The 18,571-nt window shown below is 52.3% G+C and overlaps 1 protein-coding gene and 1 long non-coding RNA gene across 16 annotated transcripts in view; both read left to right on the top strand.

Moving 5' to 3' along the window:
* LOC135406696 (uncharacterized) overlaps window positions 1–11,729 on the top strand; it is a 44,957-nt gene extending 33,228 nt beyond the window's left edge. The window contains exons 2-4 of the long non-coding RNA XR_010426423.1: window positions 1,498–1,676; window positions 8,613–8,732; window positions 11,683–11,729. This is a non-coding gene — a long non-coding RNA (uncharacterized LOC135406696). The remainder of the gene's footprint in view (window positions 1–1,497; window positions 1,677–8,612; window positions 8,733–11,682) is intronic.
* Window positions 11,730–13,906: 2,177 nt separating this feature from the next.
* LOC135406692 (transcription factor 4-like) overlaps window positions 13,907–18,571 on the top strand; it is a 117,893-nt gene continuing 113,228 nt past the window's right edge. For 3 of the 15 annotated variants that reach the window (XM_064641061.1, XM_064641059.1, XM_064641055.1), the window contains exons 1-2: window positions 15,809–15,970; window positions 17,575–17,647. In XM_064641061.1, coding sequence (XP_064497131.1) covers window positions 15,869–15,970; window positions 17,575–17,647 — 175 coding nt within the window. In that variant the 5' untranslated portion in view covers window positions 15,809–15,868. Of the gene's footprint in view, window positions 13,967–14,028; window positions 14,436–15,100; window positions 15,185–15,805; window positions 15,971–16,845; window positions 17,004–17,149; window positions 17,169–17,240; window positions 17,265–17,341; window positions 17,426–17,574; window positions 17,648–18,571 lie in introns of those variants that run through there. The other 12 variants (XM_064641064.1, XM_064641063.1, XM_064641062.1 and 9 more) reach the window with 12 other exon arrangements.

Here is an 18,571-nt window from a genome sequence, read left to right as displayed (position 1 = left end):
GGATATTGGTGGAGATTCTTGAGAAAGCACATCAGACTGCTCTCCATTTGATGTTTCCTCGTGGAGTCCCAGGGACTGCCCTGGAACAGCTCCTCGTGGCTGTAGTTTGTACACCTCGATATCCCCGACCCTCTGTTCAAACTCCGAGTGCCGTTCATTAAATTCCTCCTTCTCTGGAGCCGTAAACGCCGTAAGCTGGATCCTGAGAAAGGCTTTAAAGCTATCCCACAGGATCCCTGTGCTTGGAACTGATGGAACATTAGTGTCAAGGAAGCATATTATTTGAGTCTCACTATAATTAATAAACCTTTTCTCTCCCCCCCAGGAATGTGCTAAATCTCCGAGCCTCGTTTGCGTTCGGCGCGAGGTTTGGTTACCTCAGACAGGAAACAGGGATGGGGGGGGGAAGATGAAAAAGGCTTTAAATATTTAACAGTTTAAACCGACATAAATTGGAGATTTGAATAAAAAATCAGCCCGAGTATATTTGTATGGAGCTGGTGAACAGAAGGAATACACATGCTCCGAGGAATAGATTTTCTGCCAAACATCAATCAATCCCGGCTCCGAAGCCTATTTATAATACTGTGGGGGTTCTGGACGGTTGCACTTCACACTGGGAGGACCAATCCGTGGCATTATCTGGTGAACAATTGACGGCTTTCGCGAATAATTAAAACTCTGTTTGCAAATGGAGATCTTCGCGCGGCGCCCGCGGCCACGCTCCGGATCCTCGGGCTGGGGGCGCAGAGGACGAGGAGTTCATGCTGGGATTTGCCCCGGGGGGTTTCTCTCCATTTAGGGATCTTTGGGGCACAAATGTGTATTTCTTTGCCCCTTTGCCCTCACCTCCATCACCCTGAAGCCAAAGGGAACAAACCCTCCCGAGGTCCTGTCCTCCTTCTCCCAGACCCCTCTCTCTTTCTCCTCACGGTGTTTTCCAGTCATTTCCGTGGCTGCAGCGATGCCAGGCCAGGCCTCCCTGGGTTGTCCTACTTACACCTCCAAAAAGGAGGGCTGAGGCTGCCTGGGCTCCTGCACGGAGCGGTCGGAGCTGTCGGATCATCAGCCTCTCCCCACAGCCAAAAAGCAGGCTGAGGGTGGCACAGACTGAGAAACTCCTCAGGCAGGATTCCCAAAGGACGCAGAAGGGCTTGGTGGGTGTTGCATGGATGTTTCAGAGTGCTTTCCACCTGGAGAGGGACTTTGGAGGGACAGGACAGGAGGGAATGGCTTTCCACTGCCAGACGGGATATTGGGAAGGAATTCCTGTCTGGGAGGGTGGGGAGGCCCTGGCTGTCCAGAGAAGCTGTGGCTGCCCCATCCCTGGGAGTGTCCAAGGCCAGGTTGGAGCAATCTGAGTAGTGGAAGGTGTCCCTGCCCGTGACAGGGGCTGGAACTGGATGAACTTTAAGGTCCCTTCCAACCCAAACTGTTCCGGGATTGCAGGATTAATTCCCCGAGGATCTGCCCTGACGTGCTGAAGTTTGTCCGCAGGGAGAGTTGAGCACATTCCTGAGGAGGGGAAGCCGCGGCCGTGACCTGGGAGCTGTGAGACCTCGTCCTGCCCTGGCTGCGTCCACAGGAGCTCCGAAGCACCGGGATGGCCGATGGATCCGGCCCTGGGGCACCAGTTCCACCGCCGGACACAGCCCTTGGCAGCCAGCCCCGGCCAGGTGAGCTGAAGGGTTGATCCCGTGGGATCTGGGCCTCGGGATGCTCCCGGTGCCCCCGCGCTAGCCCCGAGCCGTCTCGGCCGGGCCCCGGGGAAGCGGCTCCCGGGGCGCGGGGCGGGCGCGGGTGGTGCGTGCGGCGGAGCAGCAGGGGGAGCTCAGACATCCCGCTTGGCTCCCTCCAAATGTCATTCCCTGAGACCTTCTGAGCAATTAAACCGAATTTAGCAGGAATCAATCATACAGACACGAGGGTGGGGTGTAATGAAGATGGATGTTGTTCAAACCCTTCCAAGAGTTCCTGCCGGAGCCAGATATCATCCTGGGCGGGATTAGATTATCCGAGTGACCTTAGACGTCCTCCCAGGTGGGAGCAGGCAGGACATGCAGCCCCGCCGGTCCATTTCCCTGGTTTGCTCCTCGTTTTCCCGGGTAAGTCCTTCCCTGGAGCGCTGCTGGTGTGGCTGGGGTGCAGGGAGCACTCCGGAATCCCTGCCAGAGCGGGAGGAACGCTCCCTTCTCCAGCCCCTGCTTCTACCAGCAAAATAAACCTTTGCTTTGAGGCTGAAAATCCTGCTTAAAACCCCCTTCCCAGGTGTGGGACCAACAGGTTTAGTCTCACTGAGAGCTCCCGAATCCAAAGGCCGCTCCCATCTTTCCTCAGAGGGAACAGGTGGGTTTCAATCCCTCTGAAGACACCAAAGTGCTCCCTTACAAAGTGACTTGCAAAGCAAAAATGATAAAAAAGGAGATTTTTTTCTTTCTCCGTTCCCCAGGGATTTTTGAGCACACGAAGCACAAAAATAATCACATAAATGACGCAGAGGAAGGAAAAAACCCCAGGATTTAGTCGGAGTCAGCAATCCAAAGGCAGCTCTGTGCTCCCTGCTGCTTCACCCCTGTGGCACGGGATTTAAGGGGCTCTTCTGCTCAGCGTGGCCAAAACCAGGGCCTGCCATCCCCAGGGACTGCGGGAGGCTGGGTGGAAAACCTCGAGGTTTGGGAAAGTGGTGCTAAATCAGGTAGAGCAAAACAGGCAATGCTTGTTTTTAATTAATTAGGACCAAAAATAGGAGATGTTGGGCACTGAGGGCACTGGCACAGCCAACTGTACCTTCCCATGCCCCACTCCCGGGGGTCATTCCATCCCCTCCACCCCAGCTCTTCCTGGCCCCTTCCCTGGAAGGACCTGGAGGGTCCCCCCAGAGCAGCTCCCCCTCTTCCCGCTCCTGGACACACACAGACTTGAAATCCAGCACGTGTGTTCCAGACAGACCATCCAGTCTGGAATGGTGGGATATCCGTGTCATCCACAGCTGTTTCCCTCCTCTGCTGGAGCTTAAATAAGTAAATATTGAAATTAAAAAACCCCTTGGCTCTCCTGAAACACTCCAGATCCGTGTCTGCCACCCCTGGGAAGACACACAGAGCATCCAGCAGATCCCCTGGCACCTCGCTTTCTTCCATCCAAGTCTTGAAGTGGGATTTTGCTCCAGAAATTAGAATTTCCCTTGGGAAATACTTATATTAGGGGAAAGAAAATGTCCCTGGGAGCAGCAGCCAGGATTCAAGGCAGGGTTTGTCACCCTAACCCTGAGCTCAGGATCTCATGGTCCTTGTGTTTCCCTCATCCTGGGATGAGCTGTGGGTTCCTGCCCTGGCAGGGGGGAGCAGGGGGAAAACAGGACTCAGTGGACAGCCCAGATTTTGGAGCTTCCCTGCACAGCTCCGGGCCTTTTTACATGGAATTTTCACACAGGGCTTGGCTTCAGGTGCACGTTGCACTTTCCCCCAGGGATCAGGTTGTTTTGTGTCAACCTAAAACAAAAGTGGCAGAAAATCAGCTGAGTTTTCTGGGATTTCACTACTGTGCTGGGAAAAGAGGAAACTGGCTTTTCCCTGGAAGGAATGCTGCTGCTCTTCCCTAATTTCTCTAATGACATTTGATATTATGGTGATGATGCCTTAGAAAATACATATGATAATCATTGTAATCAAGCACATGTGTCTGGAGGCTGTAATAGGTGCATTCTATAAATTAGAAAATAAACATGTGTTAAGGAATGAGCTTTAATATTAATTTCCATTTTTAGAAAGCAAGGTCCCAGATCCAGCTGGGGATTAAGGAGCCAAAATGGGATTTTATAGAATTGTGGAATACCAGAATGGTTTGGGTTGGGAGGGATTTTAAGGATCATCCCCTTCCACCCCCTGCCATGGGCAGGGACACCTTCCATAGCCCAGGCTGCTCCAAGATCATTCCTTCTCAATGGACTCACATGGAAAGAGCCCTTTCTGGACCTCTCAGGCAAGTCCAAGAGCTGCTGTAAGTCACAGGCACCGCGCTGGCTCCAGTGATCTCCAGCTGGGAATGCAGCCCTGCGTTCCCAGACAGCTCCTGGGTTTTACCATCGGAAGCTTAATCCCGTAAGGAGGGGTTTGTTACCAAAACACTCGGATAACTGTGAGCAGAGTGTGTGGACTCCCCACCCCTGGACGTGTCCAAGGCCAGGTTGGAGCAATCTGTCTAGTGGAAGGTGTCCCTGCAGAGGGATGGAACTGGATGGTCCTGGAGCTCCCTTCCAACACGAACCATTCCACGGTTCTGTGATTCTGTGGCTTTGGGAGGAGGAGAAGAGCAGCACTAGAAGGTGCAGAGTAACCCTGGAGATGCAGAGTTAGCACAGCAGGCAGGAGCCACGCGGATTTGGCCTCTGGACTGGGGATCTGAGGGTTCCCAGGCCCCGGCCCTCGCCCGCAGTGCCTGTCCCGTGGGACCCCCTCTGCAGAGCCCATGGATTCCAGGAGCCATCCCTGTCTATTGTGTGCCTACACCATTCCAGGACGGGCAGGAGGTGCACAGAGCCATTTGCCTGCCGGAGCCAGTTGTCCCATGCTGTGCCCTATGGGAAGCCACTGATTCCTACACTTGGAGCAGGGACAATGCAACTTAATCAGAGTGACAGGAAACAGGCAGCAATTACAGTGTGCAGCTACATCTGCTGGGTTCCACTTCACTGGAGGAAGAGTTATCTCAATTTTAATGTACAGCCCCTTTTCATGTTTCATTTAACCTCTGCTGTATTATTAAACCACGGCAAAATAGAACCACGGTCGTTAGGGGGGGAAAAAACCAGGAAAACGAGAACATTTGGGAGAATTTGGACTCTTCCCCCTTCATCTGTAATTTAACGGTGTGGGTTTTACTTCCCTGCGCATTCCGCAGGCTAATTTAATATATAGGTTTGTTTGTTTTAAACACCAAGTGCAAATCCAATCCTACTCCTTCCAGACTCCACGGGAAAATGACTCTGGATCCACTGGAAGCGAGATGTGACCTGCTGGTGCTCAGCCTCCCGAATTCCCATAGCAGAACGAAGCCTCCCCAGGAGATGCCTCGTTTGCCCAAACTGTGCTGCCAACCCTGAGAGGTTCTGATTGCCAGTGTTTGTGGCACAGGAATCGCTGGGAATTCTTTAGGAAGGGGGAAGGGGAACCAAACCTGGATGGGACCATTCCGGCTGCTGAGGAGCTGGGCTGTGCTCCCCCTCTGTGAGCTCAGGGATGGAGGTCAGTGCCTCCATCCATGGAGAGGGTGACCTGGGAATGTTCCCATTTGAGCAGCAGGCACAGAGTGCGGCTTGGGAATCACTGGGATGGAAACAGGAGCAAAAGCTTTGGGATTGGGGTCGGTGTGAAACACCAAAGGTCTTGGCTGTGGGGTTTGGTGCAGAGAGGGTTATGGAATCCTGGAATGGTTTGGATTGGGAGAGACCTTAAAACTCATCCAGTTCCACCCCCTGTTGTGGGCAGGGACACCTTCCACTAGCCCAGGTTGCTCCAAGCCTGGCCTGGAGCACTTAACCAGGAATGAGGCCCAGGAAACACCATCCTGGAGTGGATCCCTCGGCCCCACATGGTCACAGCGATGCCTTTCCTCGTTTCCTACTCGAACTCCCCGGGAAAGCTCTTGGAGCCCCGCAGAGGCAGCTCAGCAGCAGGTGAGAACTGCAGCCCCACTGATGGGAATGCTCTCCTGAATTCCCTCATGGATCCATCCTGCAGGAAGGCAGGGGGAGCTTCCAGTACATGTTTTCTGGTGCCAATCTAAAACTCCCTTGTCTCAGAGAATTCCCCATCCCTGGAAGCATCCAAGGCTGGGGTGGACAGGGCTTGGAGCAACCTGGGCCAGTGGCAGGTGTCCCTTCCCGTGGCAAGGGGTTGGAACAAGATGATCTTCAAGATCCCTTCCCACCAAACCACTCCATGATTCCATAATAAACTAAGGTGACAATTTTTTAAATAAAAGATATCGGAGCAGCTCCTCTGTCTGGAGAACAATGAGGATCCCAACCGGAGGGGGTAATCAGCTTCTGAGGAGTCTTTCATCTAACAAGGACATCTTCAGTGAAGTTGCCTGAAAAAAAGGTGCTGTGCAATTGCCAAAGACCTCCCCTGTATTCCCAGGATTGCTCTGAAGCACCCTGTGTGAATCGGAAGGAAGCTGGAAAGCCTTCTGCAGGATCCTGTGATGGATTCATTCCACGGGGGACGGCGCCGTACTGCATGTTAATAAAGGGCTGGGGAGAGCTAAAGGGGGGAACTCGGGAGGGGTACGTGGGATGTTGGGAAGGAATTCCTGGCTGCAAGGGAAGTGAGGCCCTGGCACAGGTTGCCCAGAAGCTGTGGCTGCCCCTGGATCCTGGAAGTGTCCAAGCCAAGATTGGAATAACCTGGTCTAGTGGAAGGTGACTGGTCAGAATGGGATGAGCTTTCAGGTCCCTCCCAGCTCAGTCCAGTCTGGAATTCCATGGACTATCTTGTCTAGATGTGGTAGGAAGGTGTGAGCTGGCACTTACAAACAGTCCAGGGAAGTGAGTGTGCCCCAGCCAAGGCAGGAGGAAGCTGAGCACAGAGAGGCTCAGCTGGAGGTGTTGATGATGAAAGCAGAACTGCCCAGGAATAATCCCATGTGCTTTAGGATTTGGGAGTGCAGGGCCCCAGGAGGTTGTTGGTTTGGGATCAGGGGCCTGTAACTTGTGCTGTGTGGCTGCTCAGCTGAGCACAAGGCAAAGCCTTGTCCTGTTGAGCCAGCCTGTGGGTTGGAGATGAATTATTCCGTTTGCTTTTCATTTACTTTGATTTTCTCTCTATTTCCTATTCTCTAAATTAGATAACCCTGCCTTGATTTAAGGTAATTTGCCTTTACTGACTATTACTTAAGGCTGAGCATTTGCAAAGCCATTCCAGGAGGGGAGGGAGAGAAAATCACGGAAATTTAGGGTTGAGAGGAACAAAAGGAACGTGGATACGGAAGGGAAAGATGTGATGAACGGAGAGCTGGCCACTCCTCAGCCCGAGAGCTGCCTTTGACCGATGCCACCAGCTTTTCCAGGGCTCCACAGACACTCTGGAGCTTCCTGTGTATCCTGTGCTTCCAATTCCATGAGCTGAGCTCCTGACAGTGCAGCAACAGGGACCCATGAGCAGGAAAATCGAGCTGGATGAGGCCCCCTTTTCCTTTGGGGTTATGGGGAGGCATTATAGGATCGGACAATTTAACTGCCTCTTGCTGACCTCACACCCTCAACCTCGTGGAAATCTTTCCCAAATTAATGTGGGATCTCTTCAGGAACTGCTAATCTATGCAAGGCAAATTGGTTTGGATTTCACTGGCCCATGCCAACCCATTCCAGGACTCTGTGGTTCTACGATCCAAGCTGCATCCATCTCCTCCTCATGCCCATGGCTCCCTCCTCTGTGATGTGCCTGCCTGAGCCCCCTCTTGTCGAGAATCAGGATGTTCCACCTCGTACGGAGACAGATCCTTTCGGATCCAAATGTCTCCGAGAACAATTTTTGCCTGGAGAATGTTCTCTCGCTCCCATCTGTGCGGATCACAGTTGGAAACGCCGCCTGCACTTTCCAAACTCCTGCCTCTCCAGAAAAAAAAATAGCCAGAGCAAACTACAAAACATAGAAAACAAGGAAAAATCCCAACACATCAAATGGATATGGAATAAAAAGGAAAGGAAACGCCGAAGGAATCGATCCTCGTGCTCCGTTTGTTTTGCTGTCTGGCAGAGCCAATAACCCCTCAGCTGAGGTGGTGTGCACACCCCCCAGCCCCGGTTAGTGCTCCTGGCACACCTCGGCAGTGCCGCCGTGTGCTCCGGTGGAACTGTGTCTGGTGCCTTCCCCGCTCTGGGGCCGCTCGGTATTAATGGGCTGTCACAGTTCCCATTGTTTTCCCATTGTTTTCCCAGGCCTGCAGCTGCATTCTTACACAGGTGCTTGGCAGAGCCGAGCGCGGCTCTTTGGGCTGCCGGGCCGAGACAAACTCCCTCCCTCGGCACATGGCCGGGAGTTACTCCCGGGAGCAGCGGCTCTGCCCAGCCCGCCTCCTGCTCTCCCTCCTCCTCCTGCCCCGGCCCCCGCCCTCCTCGCGCATCCCGGCGAGGAAATGAAACCCCGAATCCCGCGGCGGGTTGGGTGGCGAGAGACCTTTAGGCTCGTCTTATCGCACCCCCTGCCACGGGCAGGGACACCTCCCGCTAGCCCAGGCTGCTGCGAGCCCCGTCCTACTGGCCCTGGACACTGCAGGGGTGGGGCAGCCACAGCTTGCCTGGGTGACCTCACACGCAGCCCCTTCCCAGCACTGGAATTCCCCTTCCCCTGAGCTAGTCAAACTTCACCCACCCATCCCAGGGCTTCAGGCATCTGCCCTTCCAGGCTGTCTCCATTCCTGGCTTCAGGAGCTGTGACATTTGGGAAGGACCTTGGCTGGTGGCAGGTGTTCCTGCAGGATCTGGGTGTACTCAGCAGGGAGGGGCTTTCCCAGGGTGGGTGACTGAGAGCAAGAACTTTGGGTGCTGGGAGGTGCCAGCTGGAGGTGTTTTAGCTTGGATTAGGTTTAGGAATATCAATTGTTTCATCCAGAGCTTCAGACTAGACCTGGAAAGCCACATCCTATGAACCTCCTGGCTACACCTTCTTCAGTGCAGACATGAAGCAACACTCCTGTGGCCGAGCACTGGCAGGACAAAAGGGAAGCTCCAGGTGAGCTGGAGTTATAAAGTTATAAATGATCCTCATTTATTATAGAGTTGGACAGTCAGCCACTGTAAATCCCTGACTCCAGCCCCACCAGCCTGCTCCTCGGCTCCTTTATCCCTGGAAGTGCCCAGGGCCAGGTTGGATGGGACTTGGAGCAACCAGATGTACTTTGGTTTTGTGTTCTTTCCCTCTCCTGCTTTTTTTCCTCCTTAATCCCTCATTTCTTCTCAACCTTTTAAGCTCCCTCTCTACAGGCAACACAACCAGTGTATCTGAGCAAGGCCCTGGAATTCCTGCTGGGGAACGGAGGTTGTTATATCTTAGGGAGAACTCCCTGCCCTTCCAGGACCCCTTCGGACCCGTTCTTTGCTATTTATCCACAGTTAGTGCATATCAAGGAGTGGCAGAAAGTTGCAGTCAGGAGGTTCTGGGGTGGCAACTTGCAGCTCTTCCCAAGGAGCTCCAGGCAGAGGGAGATCGGTGCCCATGTTCCCGTCTTCTGTGTGGGAGGTGGCCCAGAGACAGTGCAGAGACACGTCTGTGTCTCTGAGGCTCCAACTGGAGTGTCTGGAGGCTCCAGCCAGAGCTCTGCTGGAGGGTTCCACCAGCCCAGGTTGCTCCAAGCCCTGTCCAACCTGGCCTGGGACACTTCCCCAGGTGGGGCAGCCACAGCTCCTCCACTCAGCTTCTCCTCTCAGCAGCAGCCACACTTGGAGCTCTGCTGATGTCCTCCCTCTTGTTCAGCAGAGCTGCTTTAGAAATCTGGTGCTGGCTGAATTTCTAATCCTTAAAACATTCGCAGGAGCACAGGTTTCATCCCACTCAGTGGATTACCCCAAAGAATAAGAAATATTGGCACAAACATCGCTCTGGTTGGGGTTTATTCGATAACAAAGGGAATAATCAGGAAGCACAGGAGAAGTCTGGGGGCCTGACACAAAAATCTGATGGCCCTTGATGCAATGACATCTTTCCTCTTCCTGAGTGGATTAAGAAAGATCTACTTCCAAATTTATAGAATCCCAGGATCACTGAGGTTGGAAGAGACCTCCAAGGTCATGGAGTCCAAACTGGGACTGATCCCAGAGCACAAGTGCCACGACCTGGACACCTCCAGGGATGGGGATCCACCACCTCCCTGGGCAGCCCCTTCCAAGGCCTGACCACCCTTTCCAGCAGGAAATTCCTCCTGGTGTCCATCCTGACCCTCTCCTGGCACAAGAAATTTGTTTCCCTCCAAAGCATTGTAACAGGTTCACCATGAAAATTAATTTGAGTAAAATTTCCTTCCTCGTGTTCATCCCAAATAAACAACTTCTCCCAGACCTGGAAATGATATAATTGTGTGTCCAGTTCACAGTATTTAAATCCAACCTCAATCTCTTTATTAAGTACATGTATTTTTTTTAAGGTTAGATTATGTCCTAGGCTGTTCCCATAAAGCAAGGGTTGGAATGTCTATGGTTTAATAAAAGGAGATTAATATGGAAATGAAACAAATCTACTGTTAGAAAAATAAGCAGAATCAAAATCCATTTAACTGAAACCTGCAGCTCTTTATATTTAAATCATAATACACTTAGAGCAGCAGCTTCCCTAAAAACTGTCCTTGTCCCAGATAGCCCTTTATTCTTCCTTCTGTGTTCCTTGTCAAGGAGCTAATTCAGGCAGCTAATTGGGACAATAACTAATCCAGCCACCATGTATTCCCCCAATTATTCCCTTCTTCATCCCTTTCCTATTCTTATTCCCATGTATTTTTTCCAGGAGCTTGTAATTCCATTATAAGTACAAGCGAGGGATGGCAGCGCACGGTGCTCAAACCAAGGGTGTCTGGTGAAATTCTGGGGGTCTGGGATCAATAATAAATACTAATAAGACAAATAATATATAAAAATAATGTATTATAATAGCAACCACCTTTTTTTGCCATCAATGGAGGGACTTCAAAGACCACTCAATAATTTAAATAATACCGTGTGAGTGAATAAACTGTTAAATCTCGTAAACTCCCTCCAGATGATATTCCCAGAGAAGCTGTGGCTGCCCCATCCCTGGAAGTGTTCAAGGCCAAGTTGGAATGGGAATCCACAGCTTTTCTGGGCTGTACTTTAGTCACCAACTAGATTCCAATCAGTAGGGAAATAATAACAATAATTGTGTTTTTTAATTGCTTTCCACTGTTTAATCTGCTTTGACACATCTCCAAACAACATCCCTCTATAATTTAATGAAACATGTATATAAATGTTTTCAGGGAAAAACATATTTCCAGATGCTGGTTCTTTAGGAAATAGAAAAGATTCCTGCTGAAATCTTGATAAGAAATTGCTTTATTGTGTTTTTTGTGCTCCTGTCATCACAACCTATGGATTTCCATACCGACCTACATCTGCCCATTTCCAAAAACTGAAAATACGTGGAAAAATCTCTTTGCATCCCCTGCACCTCTTGGCCTTTTCCCAAATCCACTGTTTTCTCCCTGATGGGCTCTGTTATTCCATATCCATTAGTAGATCCTCAAATGATGACATTTCGTTTTAATTGAAATCAAACATCTCATTCCATTAGGGAATTAGAAAACAAACCAAATTTTAATCGGAATTCATACAAGTCCAGAAGAATATTTTCCTCCCTCTGAGATTATCTTTCCATGGAAATCGGAGGCATTTTTTGATGAAACTTATCTTAGTTAAGCTGCACTGAAATGGGTGAATTTAAGGTCCCCTCCAACCCAAACCATCTTCATGTTGACCCCATGAAGCTCAAAGGGATATAATAGAGGTTGTGTCGAAATTCTGAATTTTTTTTGGCTTTGTTTTCCCACGTTTTTGGAGGGAATGGGGAGTCTGATAAAATTTCCAAAGTGTATCTGCAAATCCATAAATCCGCTGAACAAGTGCACTCTCGTTCATGGATTTATGGAAAGCCCCATTTAGATGTCTTTTTACAGGAATGACAACGGGCACAACCATAGCCCCAAACTGGAGCAAACTGGAGTTGGTACTTTGCCATCCTGGTATTACAGTTTACAGACAGCGTAAAAATTCCTTTTGGAGTTCAGAATATCAAGGTGAGACTTTTTGGCCAATTCCTGTACTTTTGACACCACTTCCAATGTTCACAGAGCATTTCAGCTTCCCAGGTGCTGCCCCGGCGAGGGCTGGGGGGTCCGAAGGGCAGGAAACCCCTCACGGGGCTGCCGAGGGCTGGGGGCTGAGGAGTGCGAACCCCTGATGGGGTCTGCTGAGGGCTGGGGGGCTGAGGAGCGTGAACCCCTGATGGGGTCTGCTGAGGGCTGGGGGGCTGAGGAGTGCGAACCCCTGATGGGGTCTGCTGAGGGCTGGGGGGCTGAGGAGCGTGAACCCCTGATGGGGTCTGCTGAGGGCTGGGGGGCTGAGGAGTGCGAACCCCTCACGGAGGCTGCTGAAGGTTGCAGAGGTTCCAAAATCCTTTGAGTGTCTGCTGAGAAATGGTGAGGTAAAAAACACTTAAAAGGGTCTGCTGAGGGTTGGGCTGGGGGGCTGAGGGGTCTGAAACCCCTAGAAGGGTTTGCTGTGTGTTGAGGGTCTGAAACCCCTGACGGGGTCTGCTGAGGGCTGGGGGGTCTGAGGGGCACAAAACTCTTTGAGGGTCTGCTGATGTTTGAGGGGAATGAGGGGTCTGAAACCCTTGACAGGGTCTGCTGAGGGCTGGGGGGTCCGAAGGGCAGGAAACCCCTCACGGGGCTGAGGGCTCAAAATGGCGGGAAACCCCTCACAGGGGCTGCTGAGGGCTGGGGGGGCTGAGGAGCGTGAATCCCTCACAGGGGCTGCTGAGGGCTATGGAGGCTGAGAGGCACGAAACTCTTCAAGGGTCTGCTGAGAAATGGTGAGGTGTGAAACCCCTAAAAGGGTCTGCTGAGGGACGAGGGTCTGAGGGGTCTGAAACCCCTCATGGGCTCTGCTGAGGGATGGAGGGGGACACAAAATGGCATCTGATCATGGCTGGAGGGGAGAGGGGTCTGAAGCCCCTCAAAGGGTCTGCCAAGGGCTGAGGGGTCTGAAACCTCTCACAGGTTCTGCTGAGGGGCACGAAACCCCTAAAAGGGTCTGCTGAGGGCTGGGGAGGTCATGAAATCCCTCACAGGATCTGCTGAGGGCAGTGCGGGCCCCCCTCACAATGGGGGGCAGTGGGGACCTCCCTCGTGATAGCGGCAATGCAAACCCCCCTCATTCTGGGGGGCAGTGTGGATCCTCTTCATTATGGGGGGCAATGCAAACCCCCCTCATTCTGGGGGGCAGTGTGGATCCTCTTCATTATGGGGGGCAATGCAAACCCCCCTCATTCTGGGGGGCAGTGTGGATCCTCTTCATTATGGGGGGCAATGCAAACCCCCCTCATTCTGGGGGGCAGTGTGGATCCTCTTCATTATGGGGGGCAATGCAAACCCCCCTCATTCTGGGGGGCAGTGTGGATCCTCTTCATTATCGGGGGCAATGCAGACCCCCCCACGATGGGGGGGGCAGTGTGGGCTCCCTTCACGGTGGGGGGCAATGCAGACCCCCCCACGGTGGGGGACGATGCAAACCTCCTTCCCGGCCGGGGGCAGTGCGGACCCCTGTCACAATGGGGGGCAATGTGGGTCTCCCTCACGGTGGGGCACAATGTGGACCCGTCTCATGATGGGGGGCAACGTGGACCCCCCTCATTAATGGGGGACAATGCAGCTCCCCCATTAGGGTGGGCAGTACGGACCCACATCACTCCGGGGGCACCGCGGACCCCCTGATTAACAGGGACAATGCGGCCCCCCCGTTAGGGTGGGCAGTACGGCCCCCATCATTCCGGGGGGCATTGCAGACCTCCATCATTAATGGAGCCAACGCAGCCCCTCTCACAATGGAGTCGGTGCGGCCCCTCTCACTGACGGGCACAGCGCGGCCCCCCGGCCCCTCTGCGCTGGGGGGGCGGCGGGGTCCCTCCATCTTGTGCAGCCCCGGCGCGCCGTCCCGCCCGCTTCCTCCCGCCCTCCCCTCCCCTCCTCCTCCTCCCGCTGCCCGTCACGGCGCGGGTTTATAAGGCGCGGGCATTGCCCGGATGTGAGCGGCGGGCGCTGCGGCGATGCCCGGGCGGGCTGCGAGCGGCCGCGGCTCAGCGGGGGAGGCCGCGCTGCTCACCCGGACCGCCCGCCCCGCGCTGCCCTAAACTCGGACCAACTCTGGGAACCGCCGGCCCCGCGCCCCCCCTGCTTCTGGGTGGGTTTCTTTTTTTTTTTTTTTGGATTTGTTTGTTTGGGGTTTTTTAAATTTTTTTTTTCGAAAGGAAGGACAAGTCCCCGAGAGCCGCGGCGCCGCGAGCCCCTCACCATGTGTCTGTAAAAAACAATAGGGCAAAAGTTGTCGGACCTTCTTTTTTCTTTTTCTTTCCTTGTTTTTTATTTTTTATTTTTTATATGTATTTTTTAATTTATAAATTTTTTTTTTGGCCCCCCAAATCCCAACAAAGCCAGGTGTAGGGTGCCTGTAAAAGCTGTGGAATAAGCCGGAGCGGGACTGACACTTTCCCTACTTTTTGGTGGTTTCGGAGGGTCACACACGTGTGAGACAATAAAGCACTTTGGCAGAAGATTCCTCTCTTTTTATTTTGATTCTTTTGATTCCTTTTCTTTTTTTCCTTTTTTTCCCCCCCCTTGGAATATTGTGAACATATTTGTGGCCATTTAAGGTAAAGTTCCGATTTGCTGTTAGACTAACTTGTCTGTGTAATTTTTTTGCTTTCATTTTTATTTTTTGATTGAAATTGTCGATCCCGATGTGTTATTTAAAAAAAAAAAAAAAGAAAAAAAGAAAGAAAGAAAGTGCAAGTTCCGGGCTGTTGAAATAGATATACATTGTGTATACATTGCATAGACACGGTGTAACTACACGTGTGAGAGATACACCAAGGTGCAAACGCCGAGCGCGGGGACTCTCTGCTTTATTTCCTACCGGAAAATGAAATCCAAGGAGTTGTTTTTTAGCGGTGTCGGGCCTGCGAGAGGAAAATACGGAATAAAAGTGGCAGAGGGGATGAGGGAAGCAGGAAGGGGAAGGGCGGGGGGTTGCTGGCAGCGTCCCCAAAAACTTGCGCGTAAATCCAAGCGGCTGCTTTGCAAAGTTTGCAGCGATGCTCCGGGAAAACGGGAAAGCTCGGGGCTGGGATCGAGCGGGAGGGCGGGAATAAACCGGCCCCGACAAAGCAAGGTTAGAGAGAGAAATATAAAAAACCCAGGAATACGGGGAGCGGGCGATCCAAAGGGGGAAAAAACCTTGTTCCTGCCGGCCAAGTCCCCGCGTCACGTGCGCCCGCGGCCCCGTATAAACGCGCTCGCCATGTGTGTGCGCGAGCCGGGCGAATCCAAAGTGGAATCCTTGGAAAAGTGCGGCGGGAGCGGGCGGGAGCCGCTCTCGGAGCTCCATGAGCGGCGGCGGCGGGTACGGAGGCGGCGCCGGGGCTCGCCGGGGTCGGGGCCGCGGGGCTGGGCTGGGCTCCGTGCCCCTTCCCTTCCCTCTTCCCTTCCTTCCCTTCCCTCGGCTCCCCTCCCCCCGGGCGCTGCCTCCGCACAGGCCCAGCCGCTCCCGGCTTGTTGTCGGCCTTATCCCCCCCTCCTCTCCGCAAATTAGGAATCGGGGCTAATTGTCCCCCGCTGCCCCCCCCGCCCCCGGAACCTGCACTTCGCAGCTCGCCGTGCCTTTTTTTTTTCCTCCTCTCGCTCTTTGCCGTTTCTGCCTCCAAACGCTCCTTTGCGTGGAAGAAGGAGAAGGGAAAAAGTTGGGAGCGGATGGCTGTAGTTTCTTCTCTGGGATCCTCATTCATTCCTCGCTGAACCTCCTGTTGCATAAATGATGCTCTGGGAGCGAGGCTTTGCCTGTTTTTTTCTCCTCTGGATTTGGGTTTAAGAGTGGATGTTCCCGGGTTTCGCCTCTTTGGAAATACAATATCGCCTTTTTTTTTTTCTCTTGTTGTGTTTTTTTTTTTTTTTTTTTTTTTTGCTGCCCCTCCATCTTTTTTTCCCTCCCTCCTTCTTCTCAACCACCCACCCCCGACCCCCCTTGAAAAAAAGCAAAATCCGACTGTGTTTCCTGCAAGGCTCGGGATTTCTGATTGCGGTTATTTCCATGTTTCTAGGTTTGTGTGATTTTGCTAAAATGCATCACCAACAGCGAATGGCTGCCTTAGGGACGGACAAAGAACTGAGTGATTTACTGGATTTCAGTGCGGTAAGAAACAACGGTGGAAATTAGCAACAGCTGTTAAAAAAACCAAAATCTTCTAGCTGCTCTGTTAACAAAAAAAAAATCCAACCCTCCCCCCCAAAAAAACCCCTAAAGCGACAAAACCAACCCCAAACTGTGCTCTAAGTACATTGGGCAATTTTTAATCAGCAGCTAGAAGCACAGTAAATATCTGTTTTTGCTTAAAAAAAAAAATCCAAGCTGAGCGTTTGGAGTCTTTCTGATTGTGTGTGATGGGAGATGCAGGCGCGTTAGCAGCTTGGTTTCATGTCTCGGATGGCTCGAATAATTCCTGCCAAAAGAAACGCCCCGAAAACTGACCATTTCTCATCATTCCTCCATACCAATATTGCACTTTTACCGTGCTTTAGATTTGCGAGCGTGGTTGGCACATGAACTAATTAATTGCTAATGAGTCGCTGATATTCTTCTTTCGGTTCTTCCCTTGTTTCGTTTTTTGGCACATGGAAAGTGCAAAGAAATCCACGACTGTCTCAGTTTAAAGTTTTCCCTGAAATCTCCTCTGGCTTCTGCTGGCGCTAAAGCTGCTCCGACCTTCTCGGCGCGGCCCTGGGCAGGGGTTTGGGGCGTTCTTTTCGCGGGGAAAAAGAGGTTTTTGTCCCCCTGGGCTGGTTTGGAGGCCGAACGTTCCGCCGGACGCGTGCACTTGTCTAGTTTTGTCAGGCTCCCCCTCCCCCTCCAGCCCCTTCCTTCCTCTCCCCATCCCCTCCCTTCCCCCCAATATGTCAGGAATATCTCTCTATCCACTTAGTTATTTATTTTAGGGCAGAGCTTTCGCTGGGAGATGCGGGGCCGCTCCTAAAGCCCGGCGAGGCCCCCCCCTCTCCCCCGCGTGCTCCAGGCTGGTGCTGCCGCTCCAGCCTCGGCTTCCGAGGGATGGCTGCGGGAAGTTTGGCCGGGAATCGTAGCCCGCGGCAGCTCCGCAGCCCCCTCTCTGCTTGTCGGTGCACTTTTCCCATTTGTTCCCTGGCTTTTTGCAGGCTCTGACTCAGGGAAGGTGCGTATTATCCACCAGACGCGTCGGAGAAGGGAGAAACCAAGTAGGGTCGGAATAAATGCTGGGAAGAGAGAGAGAGAGGAGCGCGAGAGAGGGAGGGAGAGGGGGCGAGGAGCGAGCCTGGCTTCCAATTGCTCGGTGGGAGAGACGGGATGAGAATTTAGGGCAGGTGGCACTTTGCATTATTATTATTTGGGTTCCCGCATGCCAGGCAAATCCTGGAGCGGGATGGAAGTGGACGTTGCTACGTTGATGGCCAAGGTTGCGACCCAGTCCCAACTTTTTCCGCCTTTGTCGGCGGGGAGAGCGGAGCCAGCCCCGCTTCCCAGGCTGGAGAGCTGCCGGGCACTGGGATGGCTCGAAGTCTTGGGGAAGGGCAGATTGTTTGGGAAGCTAACGAGCCTGAGAAAAGCGGCACGCCGGTGGGGGCTGGCAGCAATCTGCACTCGTTTGGGGGATGATGGTTCGGGGGAGAGAAACTCCTGAGGACCGTGGAAGGAACTTTGGACTGCCAGAGGACTCGGGAATCGCTTGTTTTCCACTAGTAACGCCTCTTTGTTTTTTTTTTTAGATGTTTTCACCTCCCGTGAGCAGTGGGAAAAATGGACCAACTTCCTTGGCAAGTGGACATTTCACTGGCTCAAGTAGGTACCGTTTTTTGTTCCCTCTGTGGTGCAAATGCTGTGATTTATTTCTCCATGGGCTTTACCTTTGTTGTGGTGCTTTAATCTCTCGTGGGGAGCAGATCTGTTCGGATTGGAGCAGAATTATTCCTAAGCACCGGTTATGATTATTCTGATTTTTATTATTTCCACGAGCCTGGGAGGTTTTTAGAGCACTGCAACACATTCCTGATTTTTGAAAAACCCCTGAACTTCCCCTCTGTGTAACTGCTGTTGAAAATTGTTCTGGTTTGAAAGTAGGTTTATCTTTTTCCTTTTTTAATTTGAGCCTCGGAGAATTTTTTTTATTTCCAATTCCAAAGACTCTCTTTGTCTGGGAGGGATGAGAGTTGAAACCTCTCGCGTGCAAATGAATTTGGTGAGTCAGAACTGAAGCAGAATTGAAGCCGAATGGGAGGCTGCTGCAATTAAATATAGAAATCACAAGTATCGGAGGATAAAGGGCAGGAAAGGAAGTGTTTAGGATGAGAGAGGATGGAATATTTTTCGTGAATGGAACCCTTTCGGTCACTTTCTCGAGCTGGGGTATTTTGCTTGTGAATATCAGAGCGTTGCAGAAGCAGGATTTGTTTGTTCTTTGGCTGTGGTGGGGCTGGATGGGCAAGTGCAGCATTCCCTGGAATCGGGAGTGGGATGACAAAGCGATCTCGGAGCTCTTGGCGGTGGAACATGTGTGGACAATAATTGTCTGGCAACTCCAGTTTTATAGGGAGGCTTTTATGTGCCTGACAGATGAGAAGGCAAACTCCCAGAGATCCTTACTGCCCATTTCCTTGCCCCGGGATGCAGTTGGTGTTCCTGCCCCAGCCCCAGGTAGGGAGCTGCAGTGTTTACAGCTCCACGTGCCAATGCTCCGGCCGTCGGCTCATACCTGGATCCTGGGCA

Source organism: Pseudopipra pipra, chromosome Z, assembly GCF_036250125.1.
Source record: "Pseudopipra pipra isolate bDixPip1 chromosome Z, bDixPip1.hap1, whole genome shotgun sequence".
Classification (NCBI taxonomy): domain Eukaryota; kingdom Metazoa; phylum Chordata; class Aves; order Passeriformes; family Pipridae; genus Pseudopipra; species Pseudopipra pipra.
The sequence above is the reverse complement of the archived record's forward strand: the minus strand, read 5'-3'. Positions and strand labels throughout refer to the sequence as shown.